This window comes from Mixophyes fleayi, chromosome 4 (genome assembly GCF_038048845.1).
Source record: "Mixophyes fleayi isolate aMixFle1 chromosome 4, aMixFle1.hap1, whole genome shotgun sequence".
Classification (NCBI taxonomy): domain Eukaryota; kingdom Metazoa; phylum Chordata; class Amphibia; order Anura; family Limnodynastidae; genus Mixophyes; species Mixophyes fleayi.
In genome coordinates this window covers 79064704-79085145 of record NC_134405.1, presented here as the reverse complement: position 1 = coordinate 79085145, position 20442 = coordinate 79064704, and the positions used below count along the sequence as shown (strand labels likewise).

The 20442-nt window shown below is 42.5% G+C and overlaps 1 protein-coding gene across 2 annotated transcripts in view; it reads left to right on the top strand.

The window, feature by feature from the left end:
* ADAMTS7 (ADAM metallopeptidase with thrombospondin type 1 motif 7) overlaps positions 1–20442 on the top strand; it is a 77692-nt gene that overhangs the window by 19583 nt on the left and 37667 nt on the right. For both annotated transcript variants that reach the window (XM_075207521.1, XM_075207520.1), the window contains exons 7-11: positions 392–541; positions 1119–1262; positions 9095–9239; positions 10562–10654; positions 11223–11368. In XM_075207521.1, coding sequence (XP_075063622.1) covers positions 392–541; positions 1119–1262; positions 9095–9239; positions 10562–10654; positions 11223–11368 — 678 coding nt within the window. The remainder of the gene's footprint in view (positions 1–391; positions 542–1118; positions 1263–9094; positions 9240–10561; positions 10655–11222; positions 11369–20442) is intronic.

Here is a 20442-nt window from a genome sequence, read left to right as displayed (position 1 = left end):
GGCGGTTAGAGTTAGATGTGACGTTTACACTTTTGCTCAGTGCACCTCTTCCCGTGAAACTAGGTGCACTTTTAATTTGTGGTGTCATCTCCTAAGACCATAAAGTAGGCAACTTAAAGTGCATTTGGCAGATCGGTGCAAAACCAAAGTGATTTACTGTTTTCTTTGTACATGAGGTCCACAGTTCTCAAACAGGACCCAACCATCTATCACAACTAGCAGATTACCTACCTGCATATGTAACAGAACACCAGCACAAATCTAAAAAGATATACTCATCCCGATTGCAAAAACTCATGCTTTGACTCCTGTATTGTGACTGTCATACACATAAGCACAAATACCAGTGCTGGTAAACCAAAGCACGTGTCTGTCCTTTTTTTCATTACAGAAGAGACCTCTGTGCCTCCATGAATCGCCCATGTGAGACTCTTGGTCTTGCCCATGTGTCTGGAATGTGCCAACCACACCGCAGCTGTAACATTAACGAGGACACGGGTCTGCCGACGGCATTCACAATCACTCATGAACTGGGACACAGGTAATAAGCACACAGCTGGTATCTGAGGTTCCACTTAAGAAGGGAGAGTGACCTGTGTTTGACTGCATCAGAGAAATCTACAAAAATGACGTCTATTTTATCATGTGGATGGTGGCTAGAGGTTCTCTTCTATCTGTTGGCATAGGTGAGGTGTTATCCTTCTTAAAGTGTGCCCTCACACAGTGGAGGTAGCTATCTTCTGGGCTTAACCAATGTTCATGAGATTGTAACTTATCAATTTTCTAGAAACTAGTATCAACACTGCAGCACATTTTGTGTGGTATTCTTAGGAGTTTATCCCAAAAAATGTCTGCCTCCGCTATGTGTCCATAACAGGTGCACTTTACGTATCAAGAAGGCATTCAAATGATCTTCACTAGTCCAGTGTTTCAATACAGAACCAGAGACTACAGAATTGAGCAGCTGCAAAAGGTTTTACTCTTCACTTTACTAGTTTGTAGCAGGAAGAGTGTGAATTCACTGATGAGTTTAGAATGTTCTTATTATATTGTGTAGCTGTAAGAATAGGAGAGTTCTCAGCCTTTACCTGACTGACTTGTGTTCTCCTGTGAGCTAGTTTTGGGGTACAGCATGACGGCAATGGAAATGACTGTCAACCCAGAGGAAAGAAACCCCACATCATGTCACCACAGCTTACGTATGACACATCTCCTCTTACCTGGTCCCGCTGCAGCAGAGACTACATTACCCGTTTTTTGGAGTAAGTAATGGAGACCTCATCCTTTATTGTTTGCTACTCTTTCTCTTTTTGCAAAGGTCTATTGGTACAACCCCTCATCCATGATGCCATGTCTTTAGCAGAGTCTTCCTTTGGTTCTATTACATCTCTAAACATCAGCAAAAGGTTTTCTCTCCATGTCTAGTTCTACCTTTTTGCTTAGTTATTTCCATGTGCCAGTCCTTGCCCTGTTTTTTAAGCCATCTATAAATTTCCTCTCCAAAACTGGCCACACATTAACTGATCCAGCCATGTGGACTGAGTTCTAAGTTATAGGATTCAACTCAACTCAATTGTTCCATATATCGGGATGACTAAATTGGACAGATCCAGTTGTTCACTGCTCGGGAGATCACATGGGGGTCTGTTAATTCAGTTAGTAAATGACCATGCACACAGTGACATATAGTGATCAGCTATGAATTGCATTTACAAGCATGCATGAAATTAATCCAATTATGATTATTGAGTATTTTGGGCATTTTTGGACATTGTACTCTTTTTGGAGCCAGGCACGCAGATATTACCAAACAGCTATTTTGGACTTTGCAATTGGATTACTTGATCCATGCAATTTGTGAAAAACGTATGCACATGGTGAAACTATTGTCAGTGATTCTATGGTCAGCAGTCAAACTATCTAGTCACAAAGAATCAGATGGATTGATGACCCAGGCTAAACTGGAAGTGTGGTGTTAAGCTGGGTACACACTACAGAATTTTCCACCAACTTTTTATGCCGATCGATTTTACATGCGATTGATGGTCCGATCGCTCGGTCCATGGACTGCATACACACTAGCCTTGTTTTAGACGATAAATGGAAGAGCAGCTGTCCCGTTAGCGACTTTTTACAGCTATGTTGTCGTGAGCAATGACTGTAATTTCGTACTCACTGTTGTGGATCGGTCAGAAGTTTATACACACTACACAATGGAAACGAGATTGGAACAAAATTATTTAAAGGTACGACCAACCAAATGAGGCGACAATCGTCCATTTGGGCAGACTTTTAACCATCGTGTCACTACACACACTGACCCGACTTTTGAACGAGCGGACGTATGTCGGCTGATTGAGCCGATTATTGGACGAAAACCGTGTAGTGTGTACCTAGCTTTAGATGGAGCTCTTGAACACAGCTGGACAATTGGAGCATTGATATGAGCTCCATCCTTGTCATGGTACAGGTGGGAAGGAGAAGGGCGGGCTCCTTCCCTGTCACACAAGAGCGAGTCAGCTCACAAAACGTAGCCTGCACTATCTTTAGAGTTTAATCGCTCTCGTGTGACAGGGGAGGAGCCTTCACCTCATGCTGTCACCATGGGAGCGACTGAACTCTTAGGAATGCTGCACTTTTATAGCTAGAAAAGCACAGATTTCAAGTGCTCCATTCTGTCACCAACCTAAGTAGGATTAATTTCCACACATCTCTATGTATTATTGTTGGTGTTACGCCATGACTATAAGATTTATGCAGAACACCACTGACGATTCTTGTCTCTATTGACATGCACAGGGAAGGGTTACATAGCTGACAGAACGTCACTCCCAACTGTAAAATATTAGAATTTTTAGGATATTAGTTGAATAGCAATAGTTCATATTCCAATCTGTGAAAAAATTGCCCATTTCCTAACATTGCATTTAGATGCAAATTGTTTATTGAACTGTAAAGCAAATCAGCAATATTATCTGCCTAGTGCAATTTAGACAGTGTGGGATCATGCTGAGTTGGACATACGCCTGTTTATATAGCGTAAGATACACAGATTTCTACCGTGTATGCTCGCAAAAAAGCGTACACCTATTTCCATGTTCAGATTTGCTGGCATCTAACACTTACACCTCCTTACACTTAGGGAGATGGAAGGAGGGAACAATGATACGGTCAAAAGCAGTAGCTAGCAGCTTCTGATTGTCTGATTGCGGATTGATCTCTGAAGCTGATAATGTTTTTTACTTTTTTCGTGCCTAAATTATATGATTGCGTGGGTGTATTTTTGAATTAATATTTTGCTACTTTCATTCTTACACAAGAAGGAAGATTATAGCTGCTTTGTTGTAGAGAGTTTTATTATTTCAATAAAATCTGATAGCGAATGCATATGCTATTCATGTAAGCTGGACTTATTGTGAGATACCTCTGACCCCGCATATGGCCATAAATATGCTATTTTTAGCATCCAAACTCAAGGGGGTGGGTGTTTTTAAAAACAGTATTGACTGGGAATTACAGTTTCCATTGGACTGGCACTGTATCCTCCTTTGTTAAACTTTTAAACACCATAAATGTAATTTTCTTTTGTCCTTATATCAGGCCTGGATGTAAATGTTGTGCCCCCCGAGCCACACTTGTTATGCTATCCCCTGCTCCACTTATTGCTGCAGTGCTACATAGCCCAACAACACCACATGCCATAACCGCTGTGAATACAACAGATATATGGGCAGCACAGTGGCGTAGTGGTTAGCACGTCTGCCTCACAGCACTGGGGTCATGAGTTCGATTCCCGACCATGGCCTTGTCTGTGTGGAGTTTGTATGTTCTCCCTGTGTTTGCGTGGGTTTCCTCCGGGTGCTCCGGTTTCCTCCCACACTCCCAAAAAATATACTGGTAGGTTAATTGGCTGCAATCAAAAATTGACCCTAGTCTCTGTCTGTCTGTCTGTCTGTCTGTCTGTGTGTGAGTGTGTGTCTATAGTAGGAAATTTAGACTGTAAGCTCCAATGGGGCAGGGACTGATGTGAATGAGTTCACTGTACAGCGCTGCGGAATTAGTGGCGCTATATAAATAAATGATGATGATGATGATGATGATGATATATGAATGATACCAGAAATGTAAATTATGATTTTTAATGGTGACAGCAATACATAAATAAAAGTTATATGATGACAGGTGTGACAATAGGGGATTGGTGCCGACTACAAAGTACTCGAGTATGCTGGGGCTGAAGCTGTGCGGATACAAAAAAACAAGGGATACTCTACCCCCCCCCCCCATGCAATTCCACCACCGTATGCCACGGCCTATGTGGCATTTCTACAAATCCGCTCCTGCCACAGATACATATTCCATCTGTAGAGAATACATGATACATTGGTGGTGTTGTATATAACAATGGGATATTGTTTCCTTATAATATGTGCACAAACCCTTACAGACTGTGAAACAGCTTCACGGCGTCCCTCAAAGTGAAAGTTACTTAATAATCCGTTCAGCTACTGTTTGACCGGCTTCACCCATTAATGCTGAAGTATTCTTACAGGTTAGTTAATCATGCGGCTCATTCTATAGGTAACAGTGTTCTCTTATCTGCATAATAATTAACTAAATAAATCTGCGGGCGACATTATAAGTGGAATTTGTCACAGAAGGTACCAATATACAGTCTAATCCTTTGTAGACATGAATCCACCACGTAGCTGTCTCTCAACGTGCTATACATTATTTATACAATACTACATGCCTTCTAGCATGACCCATGCCTGTGATACACACGTTCTTTTTTTATAGGCTTTATCAATGTGCTCAACCTTCTCAATGTAACAAAAATCCATTTACAAAAGTTAACATTTAGGTGGAAACAGCACACAACAGCAGACAGAAGAAAAGAACTCTGAACTGCATGTCTCTTATACAGCGGCAAAACAGAATTAATTCAAATAACAGATAAGGTTATTAGATTTCCAACAAAGGGCTATTGCCTTGCAGGCATAATAATCTAGTAAGCAATGTAAAGACCTCGCTGCTGTAGTGGTAGAATTTCTCCCACCATTCCCAGGGGACTTTCCATGTGGAAAGCCTATATATGGGAAGATATATGATGTGAAAGATATTTGACTACTTCAGACTTATAAGCCTTAAAGAGCTGGAGCACTCCACACCATATTCTTTAGAAGTATCTTATACATTAATTATACCTGTCAGGGCCCAACTTCTCCATACCGTAAAGTCTAACTGGTGTATAAGTCCTGTGTACGAATTGAAATTGTACAAACTTATCTCTATAGCCAATTGCAGTGTCCATATATGCAGTATGAATGTTCTTCCATTGGCCTTTGGGAAGACGAGATGTCCATTAGCAGCTCCCATATTCAAATTGAATTAAAGTGACTACCCATCTTTGAAAAGGATTTTACATCCCCTGGTACCTCACCACGTCATGCACTACTAGAAAGCCCCTTTCATTGTTTTTAATGCAATACAGATAAATTTTGACCACAAAATACATTTTTAGGCTGCATGTGTGCACATGTGTTTCTATGCAGTTATACCATATGTAGATTTTTCTTCTTGTATTAATGAGATGACAATTCTAATGAGGAAATAACACAGCTGCAGAGCCATTATTCTGGTCTCCTTGACATGTCAGCTTCAGTATAAACTTATAGTGTCTGGCTGTGAACTGAGCAGGATTCTACTCATTTTCTGCTGATGGCCGGCCAAATGTCCTCTAATTATATCTGACTTTATTTACACAAATACAAATCTTTTGTGAACAGCCTACGCACCCCTGAAAACCGGCCGGACAATAGCTGCCCCTTCCACCCTCCTCGCTCTGCCTCCCCCTCTACTTGCTTCCTCTAAAGTTTCCAAACACAAACAAGAAAATCGGCCACTTCCTGCCACATCACAGTCAGAGATAACTAAAACAAAAATGGCCTTGAAGAAGAAATATACCCTTGAGTGACCACATTGGATGCACTCTAGATACTAACAGGGTTCAACATCTGCTTGGTGCCGTTGTGTTATTGACACAGCAGCCTATCCCTGAATGTCCTTCTTTCTACCCAAAGCCCACTGACCCTCCTTCTTTTTTCTTTTGCCTGCTTTGAGCCTGATATATAGGTCTGTGGGATAAACTATATTTGTTCCAAAAAGTAACTGTCTTCTACATTCAAAAAGTGTTTAGCTTAGTTTTAGGATATTTTGCATTGGACACACAAGCTGTAGTATCGTCACTGAACATCACACTTATTTACGGTGATCTATGATGCAGTGCTCTTTAAGCCAAGCTAAATTAGCACACACACTGCCGATTACTTATGGTGATCATATGGATGTAGGGATGTGGGCATCTGCTTTTTCAATTTTCCTTGTGATAACCACTATGGAGCCACACCACATATAAAATAGAGTGTGTGTATTTTTGGCACAATCTGATGCTTTGTCATTTCATTTGTGTTTGTGTTAAAGTACTGGAAAAGTGTTTCCATTTTAGGGCATCTTTGTGTCCTGGTTCCAGGTTTCTCAGAGTTTGTTACTGGAGATCTTTGCACAGTACGATGGCGTTCATAGTGAGCACTGCAATCTACCATGACCACTAATAGATCTAATAATTTGTGTCCATGGCCTATTGCAGCATTTGCACAAGTGAGTATAGATTTCATAGTAGGGACTAGGCGCACTAGTGCGTCATGCTTTACAAAGCAGTACAAAAATGAGGCTTCTTGGAATAAAATGATTGAAATGAGATAAAGGCGGTGTTGGTGGCACATTGTTAGGGTTATTCCATGCTGTGTGGAGGGGTGTATGGCCATTTTCACTCCGCACAAGGACTTGAGTGTTGCTGGTGGTCTTTGGGTCTCACATTTACGCTGCATAGCAGCCCTGCCACAAAAGGACCTACTGACATCAGGTCAGTGTTTCTCTCGTTAACACAGGTGAGGGTGTTGATGAGGACAAGGCTGGAAATCACTCTGTCATGCTGATTGATCTAGAATAACAAACTGGAAGCTTTAAAAGGAGGGTGGTGCTTGAAGTCCTTCCTCTGTTAACCTTGGTTACCTGAAATCATCATTGCTTTGCACAAAAAGGGCTTCACAGGCAAGGATCTTGATGCTAGTAAGATTGCACCTACATCAACCATTTATCGGATCAACAAGAACTTCAAGGAGAGAGGTTCAATAGTTGTGAAGAAGGCTTCAGAGTGCCCAAGATCGTCCAGCAAGCGCCAGGACCGTCTCCTAAAGTTGATTCAGCTGCGGGATCGAGGCACCACCAGTGCAGAGCTTGCTTAGGAATGGCAGCAGGCAGATGTGAGTGCATCTGCATGCACAGTGAGGCAAAGACTTTTGGAGGATGGCCTGGTGTCAAGAAGACCAGCAAAGAAGCCACTTCTCTCCAGGAAAAACATCAGGGACAGACTGATATTCTGCAAATGGTACAGGGATTGGGGCATCTGGAAAAACCCTTGTCCTGAGAAGGAAAGGTGAGCGCTACCATCAGTCCTGTGTCATGCCAACAGTAAAACATCCTGAGACCATTCATGTGTGGGGTTGCTTCTCAGCCAGGGAGTGGGCTCACTCACAATTTTGCCTAAGAACACAGCCATGAATAAAGAATGGTACAAAAGCATCCTCCAAGAGCAACTTCTTCCAACTATCCAAGAACAGTTTGGTGATGAACAATGCCTTTTCCAGCATGATGGAGCACCTTGCCATAAAGCAAAAGGGATAACTAAGTGGCTTGGGGATCAAAATATCGAAATTTTGGGTCCATGGCCAGGAAACTCCCCAGACCTTAATCCCATTGAGAACCCATGGTCAATCCTCAAGAGGCGGTTGGACAAACAAAAACCCACAAATTCTGACAAACTCCAAGCATTGATTAGGCAAGAATGGGCGGCCATCAGTCAATATGTTGATTGACAGCATGCCAGGGAGAATTGCAGAGGTCTTCAAAAAGGTTAATACTGCAAATATTGACTCTTTTCATAAATGTAATGTAATTGCCAATAAAAGCCTTTGACACATATAAAATGCTTGTAATTTTACTTCAGTATACCATAGCAACATCTGACAAAAAGGTCTAAAAACACTGAAGCCGCAAACTTTGTGAAGACCAATACTTGTGTCATTCTCAAAACTTTTGGCCATAACTGCAAGTGCGCAATGCTTCACCACCAAAGCATTTTGCGATGCCTATTGATTGTACTTTGTAACTACGGACCAGCATGGTCCTATTAGGGACTAATGATCCCTAAGCCAAATGCAATTCAGGATGTTCACCATGTTAGCATAGCTCAGTTGGAACAGACCACAGGCGCATGACAAGTGCTGTGTCCCAAAAGGACAGAAGAGGTGACTTTTATGGCCTGACCAAAGTTCAGGTCACATGGTTATATTATTATTTTGTTTCAAATGGATGGAAGCCCAAAAAATTTTGGAGGTGTGCAATACAGTTTTTTTAGCACAAATATTAGTAATAAACATAACTTCTTAAATTGGGTGAGCAGGACAACATGCACAAAAAGAGTATGTAGCCATGCATCACAGTGGTGCAGCCACATCCCGCCAGGGGTGTCTCCATCGCTTCCAAAGTAGTGGGCTGTCCCCAGATTCCTTCCCCTCCCTTAAGAACACACCTTCAATGCTGCATGCACCGGTGGTAGGTGCGCGCAGCATCTGTCTCTGTTATACAGAGCAGCAGTGAACGCGATATATACCTCCTAGCTCTCCGCCCACAGGACAAAGCGTCAATAACTAAAGAGAAAATACTTCAAAAGCCTGTTAACAATGCATTCATTTTCCCTACTACTCCCCCTTTTCCCCACTTCTTCATGCTGTTTTTCGGGTTAGATCTCATTGTGCTTCATTCTAATAAATGTTACTGGAGTTAAAATAAAAGTATTGCAAGGATTACAAAATTCCTTAACTTTAACTGTGTGTCAAAACCACTGCAGAACAAACTGGAGAGTATTGTATCTCTTCAATGCACAGCTCTGTATGTATTTGCTTATGTTGATTGCTCTAATGTGTAATCTTGTATAACATTCTTCTACATCCCTTTGAATGTTCCTCTACAGCCGAGGGTGGGGGCTTTGCTTGGATGACCCCCCTAGTAAAGAGCTGCTGAATTTCCCTTCTGTGCTCCCGGGGGTCCTGTATGATGTTGGACATCAGTGTCGCTTACAGTATGGATCTACTTCTAACTTCTGCCATGACATTGATGTAAGCCTATACTCGTGACTGCTTTGGATCAGGGCTGGAGATAGGGAGGTGTAGACCTTTAAAAAAAACATTATTCTGGCTATATATTTATTTATTCAGGAAACACTAAAAAAACAAAAGGAATGTATATACAGCCAATCCCTCACTTTACATTCCATGATTTTACACTTTTTTCATGGTCCGCTTATTCCCTCATTCCCAGTGGGCCCATTTCACTGATTCTACATTATGTTTTAACACACTTTACAAGACAAGCATTGCCTAGATACAGTGTTCTGTCATGTATTATTGCTGTACAGTATTTTTGCTGGTGTCTGTTACTGTAAGAGATGAGCGAAAGAATTGTTCTTTGAAATATTAGCCTCATTATGCATTTGACCGTGAAATTTTACAAATTTTCCCAACATAGTTTAACCTTCATTGTTCCAATTCCTACCCCTACCACGCAACACAACAGATTGAATTGATTGTCACCCCCCAGCTCTATTCATATATATACTTGCCTACTCTCCTGGAATTTCCGAGAGCCCCCTGAATTTCGGGGAGTCCTCCTGGATTCCCGGAAGAGTAGACCTCCTCATGGATCCCGGTGGAGGCGGGGCTTAATGACGTGATTCGCGCCATCATGCCCTGCCCCCTCTATGCAATGCCATTTCATTGGGTGGGGGGGTTGTGCGAAATGGCCTATTCCACCACAAAACTCTATTAATGCCAAATTATACTGTGACTTTGCTCATCTCTAACGGCAAGTGTTCGGTACAGAAGAGCAATACCTGTTTTGTAAATGCAAAAGTTACATAACACAGCACATACACCCAATAGGGCTTGATATACTTGCTCACTTTGGCTTTGCTTCTCAAGTGAACATTTTATTTGACTGAACAGATGTGGTTTTTCACAGAGAGTCACGGTTTTAAAAAAAATAATACAGTGTGGTCAGCCCCATATTGCCCTGGGTGATTTTACTGGCTTCACTTGACACTTGGGTTGATTTTAGACATTCCCCTAATTTTACAATTTCCTGGATTTTATAACAATTTTTCACGGGGAGTTGTTTATTTTCATTGTTTTTTTAGCCCATACAACACAACGCTGCTCTCTGCAGAGTGTGGGTACAATAGAGCTGCTTTGGGTGCCAGAGAAATATAAATAAACAGGTCTAGCTAACTTAGCTAATTATATAAATACATGACTGAAAGGCAAAGAAGAAAGCCAGGAAGATACATTATTATTATGTACGTTATGAAGTAGGAGTGCTTTTATTACTGTCATGCAGATCATTTGAGTTTTTTATTGTATACTATCTATACCATTCCTTATAGAATGTGTGTAACTCGCTCTGGTGCTCTGTGGGATCCACGTGTCACTCCAAACTGGATGCTGCTGTGGACGGGACCACTTGTGGAGAAAATAAGGTATGACATTTCTCTTTGGAGCAAGCATACATTGAAAAAAATCACATTTATTTTGTGGAATCATCATCAGCTATTTATATAGCGCTACTAATTCCGCAGCGCTGTACAGAGAACTCACTCACATCAGTCCCTGCCCCATTGGAGCTTACAGTCTAAATTCCCTAACATATTCACACACACAGACAGACAATGATCAGTTTGATAGCATCCGGTTAACCTACTAGTATGTTTTTGGAGTGTGGGAGGAAACTGGAGCACCTGGAGGAAACCCATGCAAACACGGGGAGAACATACAAACTCCTCACAGATAAGGCCATGGTCGGGAATTGAACTCATGACCCCAGTGCTGTGAGGCAGAAGTGCTAACCACTACGCCACTGTGCTGCCCCACCAACCTGTTTAATAGAGATAACAGTGATAGAGTACTTGTCAATAAAAATGGGAAGCGTAGAGGAAGCTTGTTCTTCATTGTCACTTTGCACAGTGTACTTCCTGGGAGTGTAATGGGAGCAACCATGTATATAAGAGAGTAGTGACAGTTCTAGACTCTTCATCTGCTCTTTTGCAGTGGTGCTTTGGCGGTGACTGTATTCCTGTTGGGCATCGTCCTGCTGCTGTGGATGGCGCGTGGGGCTCCTGGAGTTCGTGGTCACCGTGTACTCGCAGCTGCGAGGCTGGGGCGCAGAGTGCAGAACGGCATTGCAGTAATCCCACGTATGTAAATATATTGTTGTCTAACTTATCTATTACTTTTGTTAATACTTGTATTAGTCATGGACTTCAGGAATGATAACTGTGAGAGCAATATATTCCAGAATTGAATTTGGCATTCACTTAGATTGTAAGTCCTTTAGCATCTGATTAAATAAAGCAGAATGAAATAGTATATAATACACAAACCTTCCTCATGTCCTCCTTAAGCACACTTTCATGGTTGGTCCTGGGTTCCTAAATTCAGCGGCAGGAGGGTAAACAATCGAAATAATGTTTTACATTTCCTGTGATGAATTACTGTCCTGTGTGGTACTTAAGTGTATTTAAAATATCTCTCATTTTATGTAGCTCAGATTCAGCAAGTCCGTCTATCCAAAGTCTTGACTGTTTCCAGTCATATATGACGATTGTATTACAGAAAGATCTGCACTGTTTTATGTTATTCCGATATTGACATTTCAATGTTAATTTACTTGTCTGAATTATTTTTGAGGATTTGTAAAACTACTCAGCTATCAGTTTATTTTATTATTGCCACCGAATGCGCCAGTGTTTATGTATTCTGTGACATCAGCATTGACTGACGCGTTTTGAAGGTCAGAATGTTTTGTAACATGAGTTGTTGGCAACAATTTGCTGTGTCTTTTAATTTGGTGGAGGCTTCTTATATACATGGTATGGATTATTTTTGTAATGTTGACGAATATTTAAATGTCTGTGCAATCCCCTTCACTATAGGATACTGGGGCGTAACAGTAGGGGGTTCGTGGGATTTGGCTACGGGGCTGGAGGTGAGGGGGCACACCAGTGCTGGGTCACCCTTCCAGAGGCCCCCAATCCTGTTAAGACTTCTCAAAATAACAGAATGAAGACCACTTGTGATTGGAGAGCATGTGCTCAGAACCCCCATCCCCCGTTATCTATCAAGAGCAGAGCATGAAGCCTAGGAGATGAGAACTACATCTCCCGAACTTTACCCAAATTTTGCTGTGTGCCCATTAATGCACTGTTGCTGCAGTGAATCTATATATTATATTATTTAGTATAATAGCGAATGGACATGACTAAGTTGTCTTTTTTTAACCATATGTGATGGAGCAATATTCATCTTGACTTCCAACTGTAGATGGCAATATCTTGAGAATATGTCTGTTATTTCCATTTTACATTAGAGGAGGAGGAGAACACTGGTGTTTTTTTAATAAAGGGTAACAATATATCACTTGGAAAGTTCTACAACTCTGTGGATTTCTGACATAAAACATTTGCAGAGAAGCCAAAGGGGAAATATCTGTATTTCCCAGGTGAAGGAAAGAAAAACTCTGCTGGACTAAATTTTACAGACAGTAATAAGTATTCCAGTAGAGGAAGGAGAAGTGGGTGAGCATTTAAGTTTGACCCTTTATAAAAAAAAATAACAGAAACAATACTACAGTATTTATAGGTAGGTTAGATATACAACTACATGGATAGAACATTGAAAGAAAAAGTGTATTCCGTTTTAGAAGCAAAACTTTTGCTTGGCTTTGGAGATTAGCTTTCAGATTGCCTCAATGAGGTGTCACAAGAAAAATGACAGTTGCAGTATTATTTATAGATGAATGGAATCTTGACAGTTTCTGACGTGTAACATCTAAATCTCCTAATATTCTGTACAAACACATCATCAGGATGATGTAGCACTTGATGATCATCAGGGGGTGAGAGGGAATAAAAAACAAAGCGTGAACACAAACAGGAGATTAGCACTGTAAAGAATTAAATCAGAATCCTCAGTATCAAATGAATTTATTGAAGGTCTCGCAGAGACAGCAGTACCTCGTTGGAAACACCAAAGATGTAGGAGATGGTATAATAAAATTACAGTAGATGCAGTCTTCACTTGGAGCCCTGAAGCTGTCTAAGATAACAGGGGAAAAACAGATGTTGGCAGAAAACCATCTATCACTTTGACTGTCTGATTCTAACAGCAGATGCTACTTCCACAATATACAGTATTTTGAGTGTTTCTTCATTTAACAGAAAGCAACAAGAGACATTTACCTCCATGGACAGGGAGGTCAACATTATCATAAGCGTTACTAGCAAATCAAAGTAAACTTACTGAAAAGTTTTATCATCAGTTAAATGTTGTATGAAACTGTGCTTGTTCCTTCTAAACAACCATTACAATTAGTCCATCAAAAATGATGTTGTCAGTCAAATGTCCACCCCCGACCACAAATGCAAGTTCTTGTTTCCACTGCATTTTCCCAGCGGGTAACCAGTCTAAAATGCAGAAACACACTATTGCTTTTATTTGACGGACTGACACCCTGTGTCACCCTCTGCAACCATAGAAACTAAACTGCAGCCCACAGTTTGTTTCCTTTAATCCAGAGGCATGTCAGTTTTTAAAACTCTATCATGTGGCAGCAACAGTGTATTTCTGCATTTTAAGCTGGCAATTTCAGGCAGAAGTCCTATTTCAAATGTCAGGTGTTATTCCAGTAATTTGTAGTATCCAGCATATCCAGTCTAATTGGGCAACTTCATTTTTGCATTATGTTATCCTTTATGGTTGGAAGAGGTGGACTAAAGGGAGGCCAAAGGCCAAAGGTCCTGTGCATCTGCTGTTTTAGTGGCATGTATGCAGCATTATCCAGAGCTAATGGTTTAATATAATATATGCAGGCACTCAGCCGTATGTCTGGTTTCATTAGATAATTTTATTTTCTGAACAGGGGTTTTTGTATACCTTCTGTTTAAACCTGCATTACCACCTAAAGTGGTAACAGGGGTTTGAGCAAGAGGACCAATCGGAGTCTGACCACAGACCCCTGGGCTATGGGAAGGGGCAACGCTACAATTCTCCGCTCCCTCCCTAGTTGGTAGTGCAGATTAAAGAAGGCTATTACTGCATTGTGTTTACTCAGAATGCACAATTATAAGAGCTTTGCTTTTTGTAAAGAATCATGTAAAAGGCTTATTTGCTAACATGGTGAAAATAGTCATACTAGCCTACTCTCCCGGACACTCCTGAATTTCAAGTTGTTCTCTCAAACTCCCAGGACAGCAGGCCACCCTCCCACCACGAATCACATAATGTTGGCCCCGCCTTATCCAGAGCGATGAAGCGATAGCGGCATTGCGTTGCTGGGGGTGGGGCAAAAATACGCAAATTGCCACACCATGCCCCGCACCACAGTTGCCATATGACCTCCCTTCTGGGATCTCCCCGAAGGGAGATAGATAAAGGTGGCAAGTATGAAAATAGTTAAATAGCAAAAATTAGTTGTAAACCATAGCAAGGAATCAGAAAGTTGCTTTGACCTGTCTTGGAAATGTAGACAGCACATCTGTGATATTTGCATCACATTGTTATATAATCCATATATAAACACAGCTAAAAAAATATTTTTTGTTTTTTATTAGGGCATGTCAAAAATAACATTCAAACTTGCAATAGAAATGTGCGTATGTTACTATGTATATCAGAACAGTCAAAATCATCAATTCAACAGTGGGTGCACATGTCAACAAAGATAAAATACTAGAAGGAAGCAAAGCAGAGCTTCACAAAACAGTGTAAACAGTGTTTAGATACAGAAAATTAAAAATTACATTGGTAAAGTGCAAGCATCACCTTAATAAATAGCCAAATTGCAAGGAACACAGAGCAGGAAGGAGCCACCTCTGAAAAGAATAAGGGTGATGAGTTGGTCACACATGCGGGTCTCATACCAGACAGTGTCCCTAGAGCAGCCCCTGACGTTCTTTGATCAGGTCAGATAGAGTTTCAATGAAGCTTTCCCATGTATCAAAGAAAGCCTGGGTACATTGTTCTTTCCTCAGTGAAGGGGGAGAATACTTTTCCTCGCAGCCGCAGAGTAGCTAGTGCTAGTAGCAATTTCCCGAGATCTCTGAGCAATATCCCAAAGATAGCCCATTCTGCCATTAAGGGAATATAATTAACTAAGTAATCATTGGCCAATCTCGAGACGTGGGTGTCAGGCGCCGTTCCCACACTTTTTCTCGGTGCTGGGGACGGATGCCTGTCTCTCCTTGCTCCCTGAGTCCCATTGCCTAGCAACGGAATGCTCTTCAGGGTTTCACTAGCGCGTGCATGCGCAGTGTTGTCCGCCTCCCATTGCCTAGCAACGGAACGCTTTCTCTTGTTCTGTCAGCAACACCTGACCACCAAGTCGTAACGGCCTATCAGGCACCAATTCCCCCTGTTTAAGGAACCTCCCAACTGCAGGCTGGTGGCAGAGTATTGGTTCACACCTGCAGCAGCATACCTGTTACCTGTATCCAGCATCTGTGTTTTGGCTCCTGACCTCTGGCTTAGCTCTTGGACTTCCCTCTCTGGTTTATCTCTGGTACTGCTTTTCCCACTTCGGTTTTACCTTTGGCCTCTTCTGACCTTCCTCTGGATCATTCTGGTGTACTTCACTATTTTTGGGCTTGACTCGAACCGTTCGACCATTTCCTGTTCACCACGCTACCGCACTGATTACTAACTCGGAGAACTGCAACCTGCGCACTTCACGCAGCCAAGTCCATACCTCCTTGTGGGGGTCCCTGGTGAATACCGAGGGTGTGTTAGACTCTGAACCTCCCTGTTTAGTAGTGCCAATACCAGTCTTTGGTGTATCCTGCTACAATATCATGACAGTGGGCCCAGAAACGTTTAAATGGGAGACAGTCCCACAGTGGGCAATATCTGCTATCGGGGATCCACATTTCAGACATGTGTGAGCAGACCTGTTATCGTGTGACGGGAAGGGGACAAGTATGCTCTATGGCAAATGTTAAGAGACATTTCAACATAAGTTGTCACTGGGAGCAGTCTATTAGAAGCTGCCAGAGAGCGGAGTAAAAATTCAGATGTCACCTTGGGAAAACACTCACTCCATTGTCCCAGTCCCATCCTCAAAATATTATAGTCAAGTGTGGGCCGCAAAAATTTGTAATGAATGGAGATTGCCCTACGAGAGGGAGGTTGCAGAAGAAGCAAAGGTTTTCCCAATCCCTTTGTGAAAAAGGCCTGGCCTTAAGGATCACTCCATGGCGGTCCCCAGCTTGCTGGAAAGTCAGTGTTAGTAGAAGAATTTAAAAAACGCAGTTCCAAGAAGCACATCAGTCCACAGAATGAAAGGATAGGCAGCCACACCAACTTGAAAGTTTAGATTGCCAAGCAATGGGAGGTGAACAGATAAGTAAGCATTTAGTTTTAGTCTATGTCACAATATGTGTCATAAGTTTCTAGTGGAGATCAAGTGAGGATTTTCAAGGACTTCCACAGGCATCTCATGATCCTGCATGTTGAAGAAGGTGGTCAGTTTGAGGCCAGGAAGGAAGTTCTGTGCTAAGAGGTTATTAGTATGGGTATCAGACCCCTGTATCTAGTCCTTCAAATACCAGAGTGGGGCAGCTTGATTATAAAATTCTATGTTAGGTAAATTAACCACCATTTGTCCTGGGCTGTTGGTGTCTGAATAGCATGATTGTATATTTCTTTTTATTCCAAATAAAGTCACAAATAACTTTATTGACATCAGAAATATCATTGCGAGTCAATAACACCGGTAAGGATTTCTGTGTATAGAGGCGTTATGGAAAAGATATCATTGTGAGCAAATTAGTCCTACCCATAGAGGAGAGACAGGGGTGATCCCAACCCTCAACCTCTTTATTCAAATCTCGAATTACTTTCGAGATGTTAAGGCCATATAAGAGCAGGGACGGACTGGCCCGCTGGGGAGCCGGGGTATTCCCCGGTGGGCCCTGATACTTGATGGCTCCACTCTTCGTTGACGGGGGGTGCGGCTAATTTAAATAAAAATAAAAAAATACTCATACTGCGACCGCGGTACCGGCGCCCCTCCTCCCTCCTCTCTGCTCCGTTCACACTGAATGTCGGGCGTGAGGAGAGGAGCAAGCAAGAAAGAAGTCAGAAGGCAGAAGACAAAAAAAGAAGAGAGGAAAGAAGCCAATAGGAAGGTAAGAAAAGGAATGGCGGCATGGGGAGGAAAGCAGGGTGGTGCATAGTGATAAAGGGAGGGGGGAGGAAAGCAGGGTGGCACAGAGTGATGAAGGGGGGAGGAAAGCAGGATGGCACAGAGTTATGAAGGGGGGGAGCAGGATAGCACAGAGTGATGGAAGAGGGGGGAAGCAGGATGGCACAGAGTGAAGGGGGGGAGCAGAATGGCACAGTATGATGAAGGGGGGAGCAAAAGCAGCGTGGCACAGGGTGATGAAGGGGGGCAGGAGAAAGGGGGAGCAAAAGCAGCATGGAGGGCGCAGTGTCATCATAAGGGGGCACAGCATTGTGATGAAGGGACAGAGTAATGTGTGTGTGATGGCACAGGGGGCTTGTGGCAATGTAGTGTATGTGAGGTAGGTGGTGGCTAATTATGGATGCTATTTTGTTTGTGGGGTGATGGTGGGACAATTTAATTTTATAGTGGGGACTATTTAAGATGGGGTGGTTTGGGGGCTATTAATTGAATGTGGGGCTAAGTTTGAGGCGCATGAGATCTATTTATTAAATGTGAATATGAATTATTTAATGGCAGTGACGGTTGCTGGAAATAGGTATATTTTATTATATATAAATGCTGGGGCTGTTTGGAGGGAGGAAAATAGGTTTATTTATTAAATGGGAATACTATTACTTTAATGTTGGGGTTGGTTGGAGGGCTATAGATCTAATAATTAAATGGGAATACTATTATTTTATTGATTTAAAGCTGGGGCTGGTTGGAATTTTCTAAATCTATCCATTTTATTTTTCCAAATACGGCCTCCAACATTCCAGGATCCAGACAAGCCACAAATAAAGAAACCAGCAGCCACAGGTGGTGAAAGTGACAAGAACAGGTAGGAGAGAGCAGGAGAGTCTGTGAAATGTTCTGATTCTAGTGGGACAATCCCGATTTTTGGTGACTGTTCTGCCCAATCTAAGGGATAGGTCAAGACTGTGTACTCTTTATATACACACTGCATTCTTTATATACTACTCTAAGGTGCTAGCTGTCCTTCATGGGCTTACCACACCCCCTCTAGTGGTTTGGTTATGCCTCCCTAGTGGCTGACCACACCCCCTATGGTGGGCCTCTTACATTGTAATCCCCCTTCGGGCCCTTCATGCCCCAGTCCGATACTGTATAAGAGCCTCAGGTTTTTAGAGAGCTGTATTCTAAGTAAGGGATGTCCATGGGCGCCCATTTAAGTGTCATGTTTGTGGCCCAATAGGGTTGAAGAAAGCCAGGCCGGAGTGCCAAGATTTTCTCAATGTTCCCTGAAAATCCAGAGACTCTACCAAATTCGTCGAAAAGAGACATTAAGTGATAAATAGAATAATATGTCTTCCGCAAAAGCAAATAGTTTTATCTCAATGTCACCAACGCGGATACCCTGAAACACCAACAATGTTTGCAGAACTCGAAGCATAGAATCAAATACAAGGATGAAGAGAATGGGTGACATCGGGCAACCCTGACAGGTACCGTGGGTCATAGATACTGCCTTGAGGATCAGGCCAGTATTCGGTAAAGAGGTGGATGGGGAATAATAAAAAAAATACTAACAAACCAGTGAATGCCTCCCAGCACCTCATACATGTAGGGCCAGGATACAGCATCAAATGCCTTATTGGCGTCTAGGCTAAGTAGGACATTCGCAGTGGAGGACTGCAATGATGAGGAAGCTACTGCCACAATCGCCGTTCTATGGCCTTCTCCAAATGATGAGTGGTTGCAATACCTAGTTGATTGTTGGTCAGAATCAATGGAAGACTAGACTGTAACCGCGTAGCCATGATTTTAGCCAGTAGTTTAAATTAAAAATTCAGAAGGGTAATAGGGCGATAGGAGAATATCAATTGCGGGTCCTTCCCTGATTTCAATATCAGCGTATGGTAGGCTGCATTAAAAGTAGAATATGAGGGTCTCGTCCTGTGTATATGGTGAAATAATTCAGGCAATGCTGGGACAATGTCTGGTTGGAGACATTTTTAGTATTCAGAGGAGAAACCCGAGGATTTGTGCAGACGGTGGGTGGTAATAGCTGCAGTAATTTCTCGAGTCGTTATAACTGAATCGAGTAAATTCCTCTGAGCCACACTCAATTTTGGGAGCTTAACCTCATTCAAGAAGTCATCCATTAATCGTGGATCAGGGGAGGGGGGGTGTTGGTATAGAGGGCAGAACAGGGATGCGGTGAGGGGAGAGAGGGATCACTCCGTTGGGCAGAATGGTTCCAGGGTTCAACAGTCACTCACACTGCTCGCAGAGGTACACAGCGGCACTCACCATAATCCGACAGAACGGCCAACAGCACTCCACTCTCCTCTGTGCCGCTAAGTATGTCCAGCACGCCATTTCAACACGGAGTGAGTATGTCCAGAAGCCACCAGGGAGACTGAGCTGTGGTTGGTGCCTGTAAAGTAAGCAGTAAGGGAACCACCCGCACTTTGGGTTTACTCTTGGCAGTCGGGAGAAGGTTCAAAGAGGAACACAAGCGAGATCCACCATGGCTCCTGCCGTGGGTCACACTAAAAGGCTTGGTGGGTAAACCGTTTCTTTAGGCCCTACTAGGAGGACCGAACTCCGGGGTAAGATGCTGTCCGTATCAATAACAAGTAGCCGTTTGTGTTCCATCGCTCACTCTACAGGGGAGACAAACAGTAGGTGGCAAAATAAGCAGCAGGAAAAGTCTGGATGCCAACCGATGGAGGTTGTTGGTATGGAGCAGTGTTAAACGCGGCCATCATGGATGCTCTGTCCAGCAGAAGTCAACGCTATAATTTTTAAAAGGTTGAGCCTGATGGATTTTCTTCCAACCTCTCTAGCTATTTAACGTTGTCATTATTCCCATATACCTTTAGTCTCACCTGATGTACAAGAATTGGAAAACATTAGTGTGCATCATAATTGCCAACTGTCCCCTCCGGGAGACCCTGGAAGGTAAGTCAAGGGTTAAGTGGCCACCAATCTCATAATTTTGACCCCCCCCCCCTCCTCCAGCAAAATGCGACTTTCATTATCATTGTGCCATGGGGTTAAATATTAAAATGAGTACATTTCTAT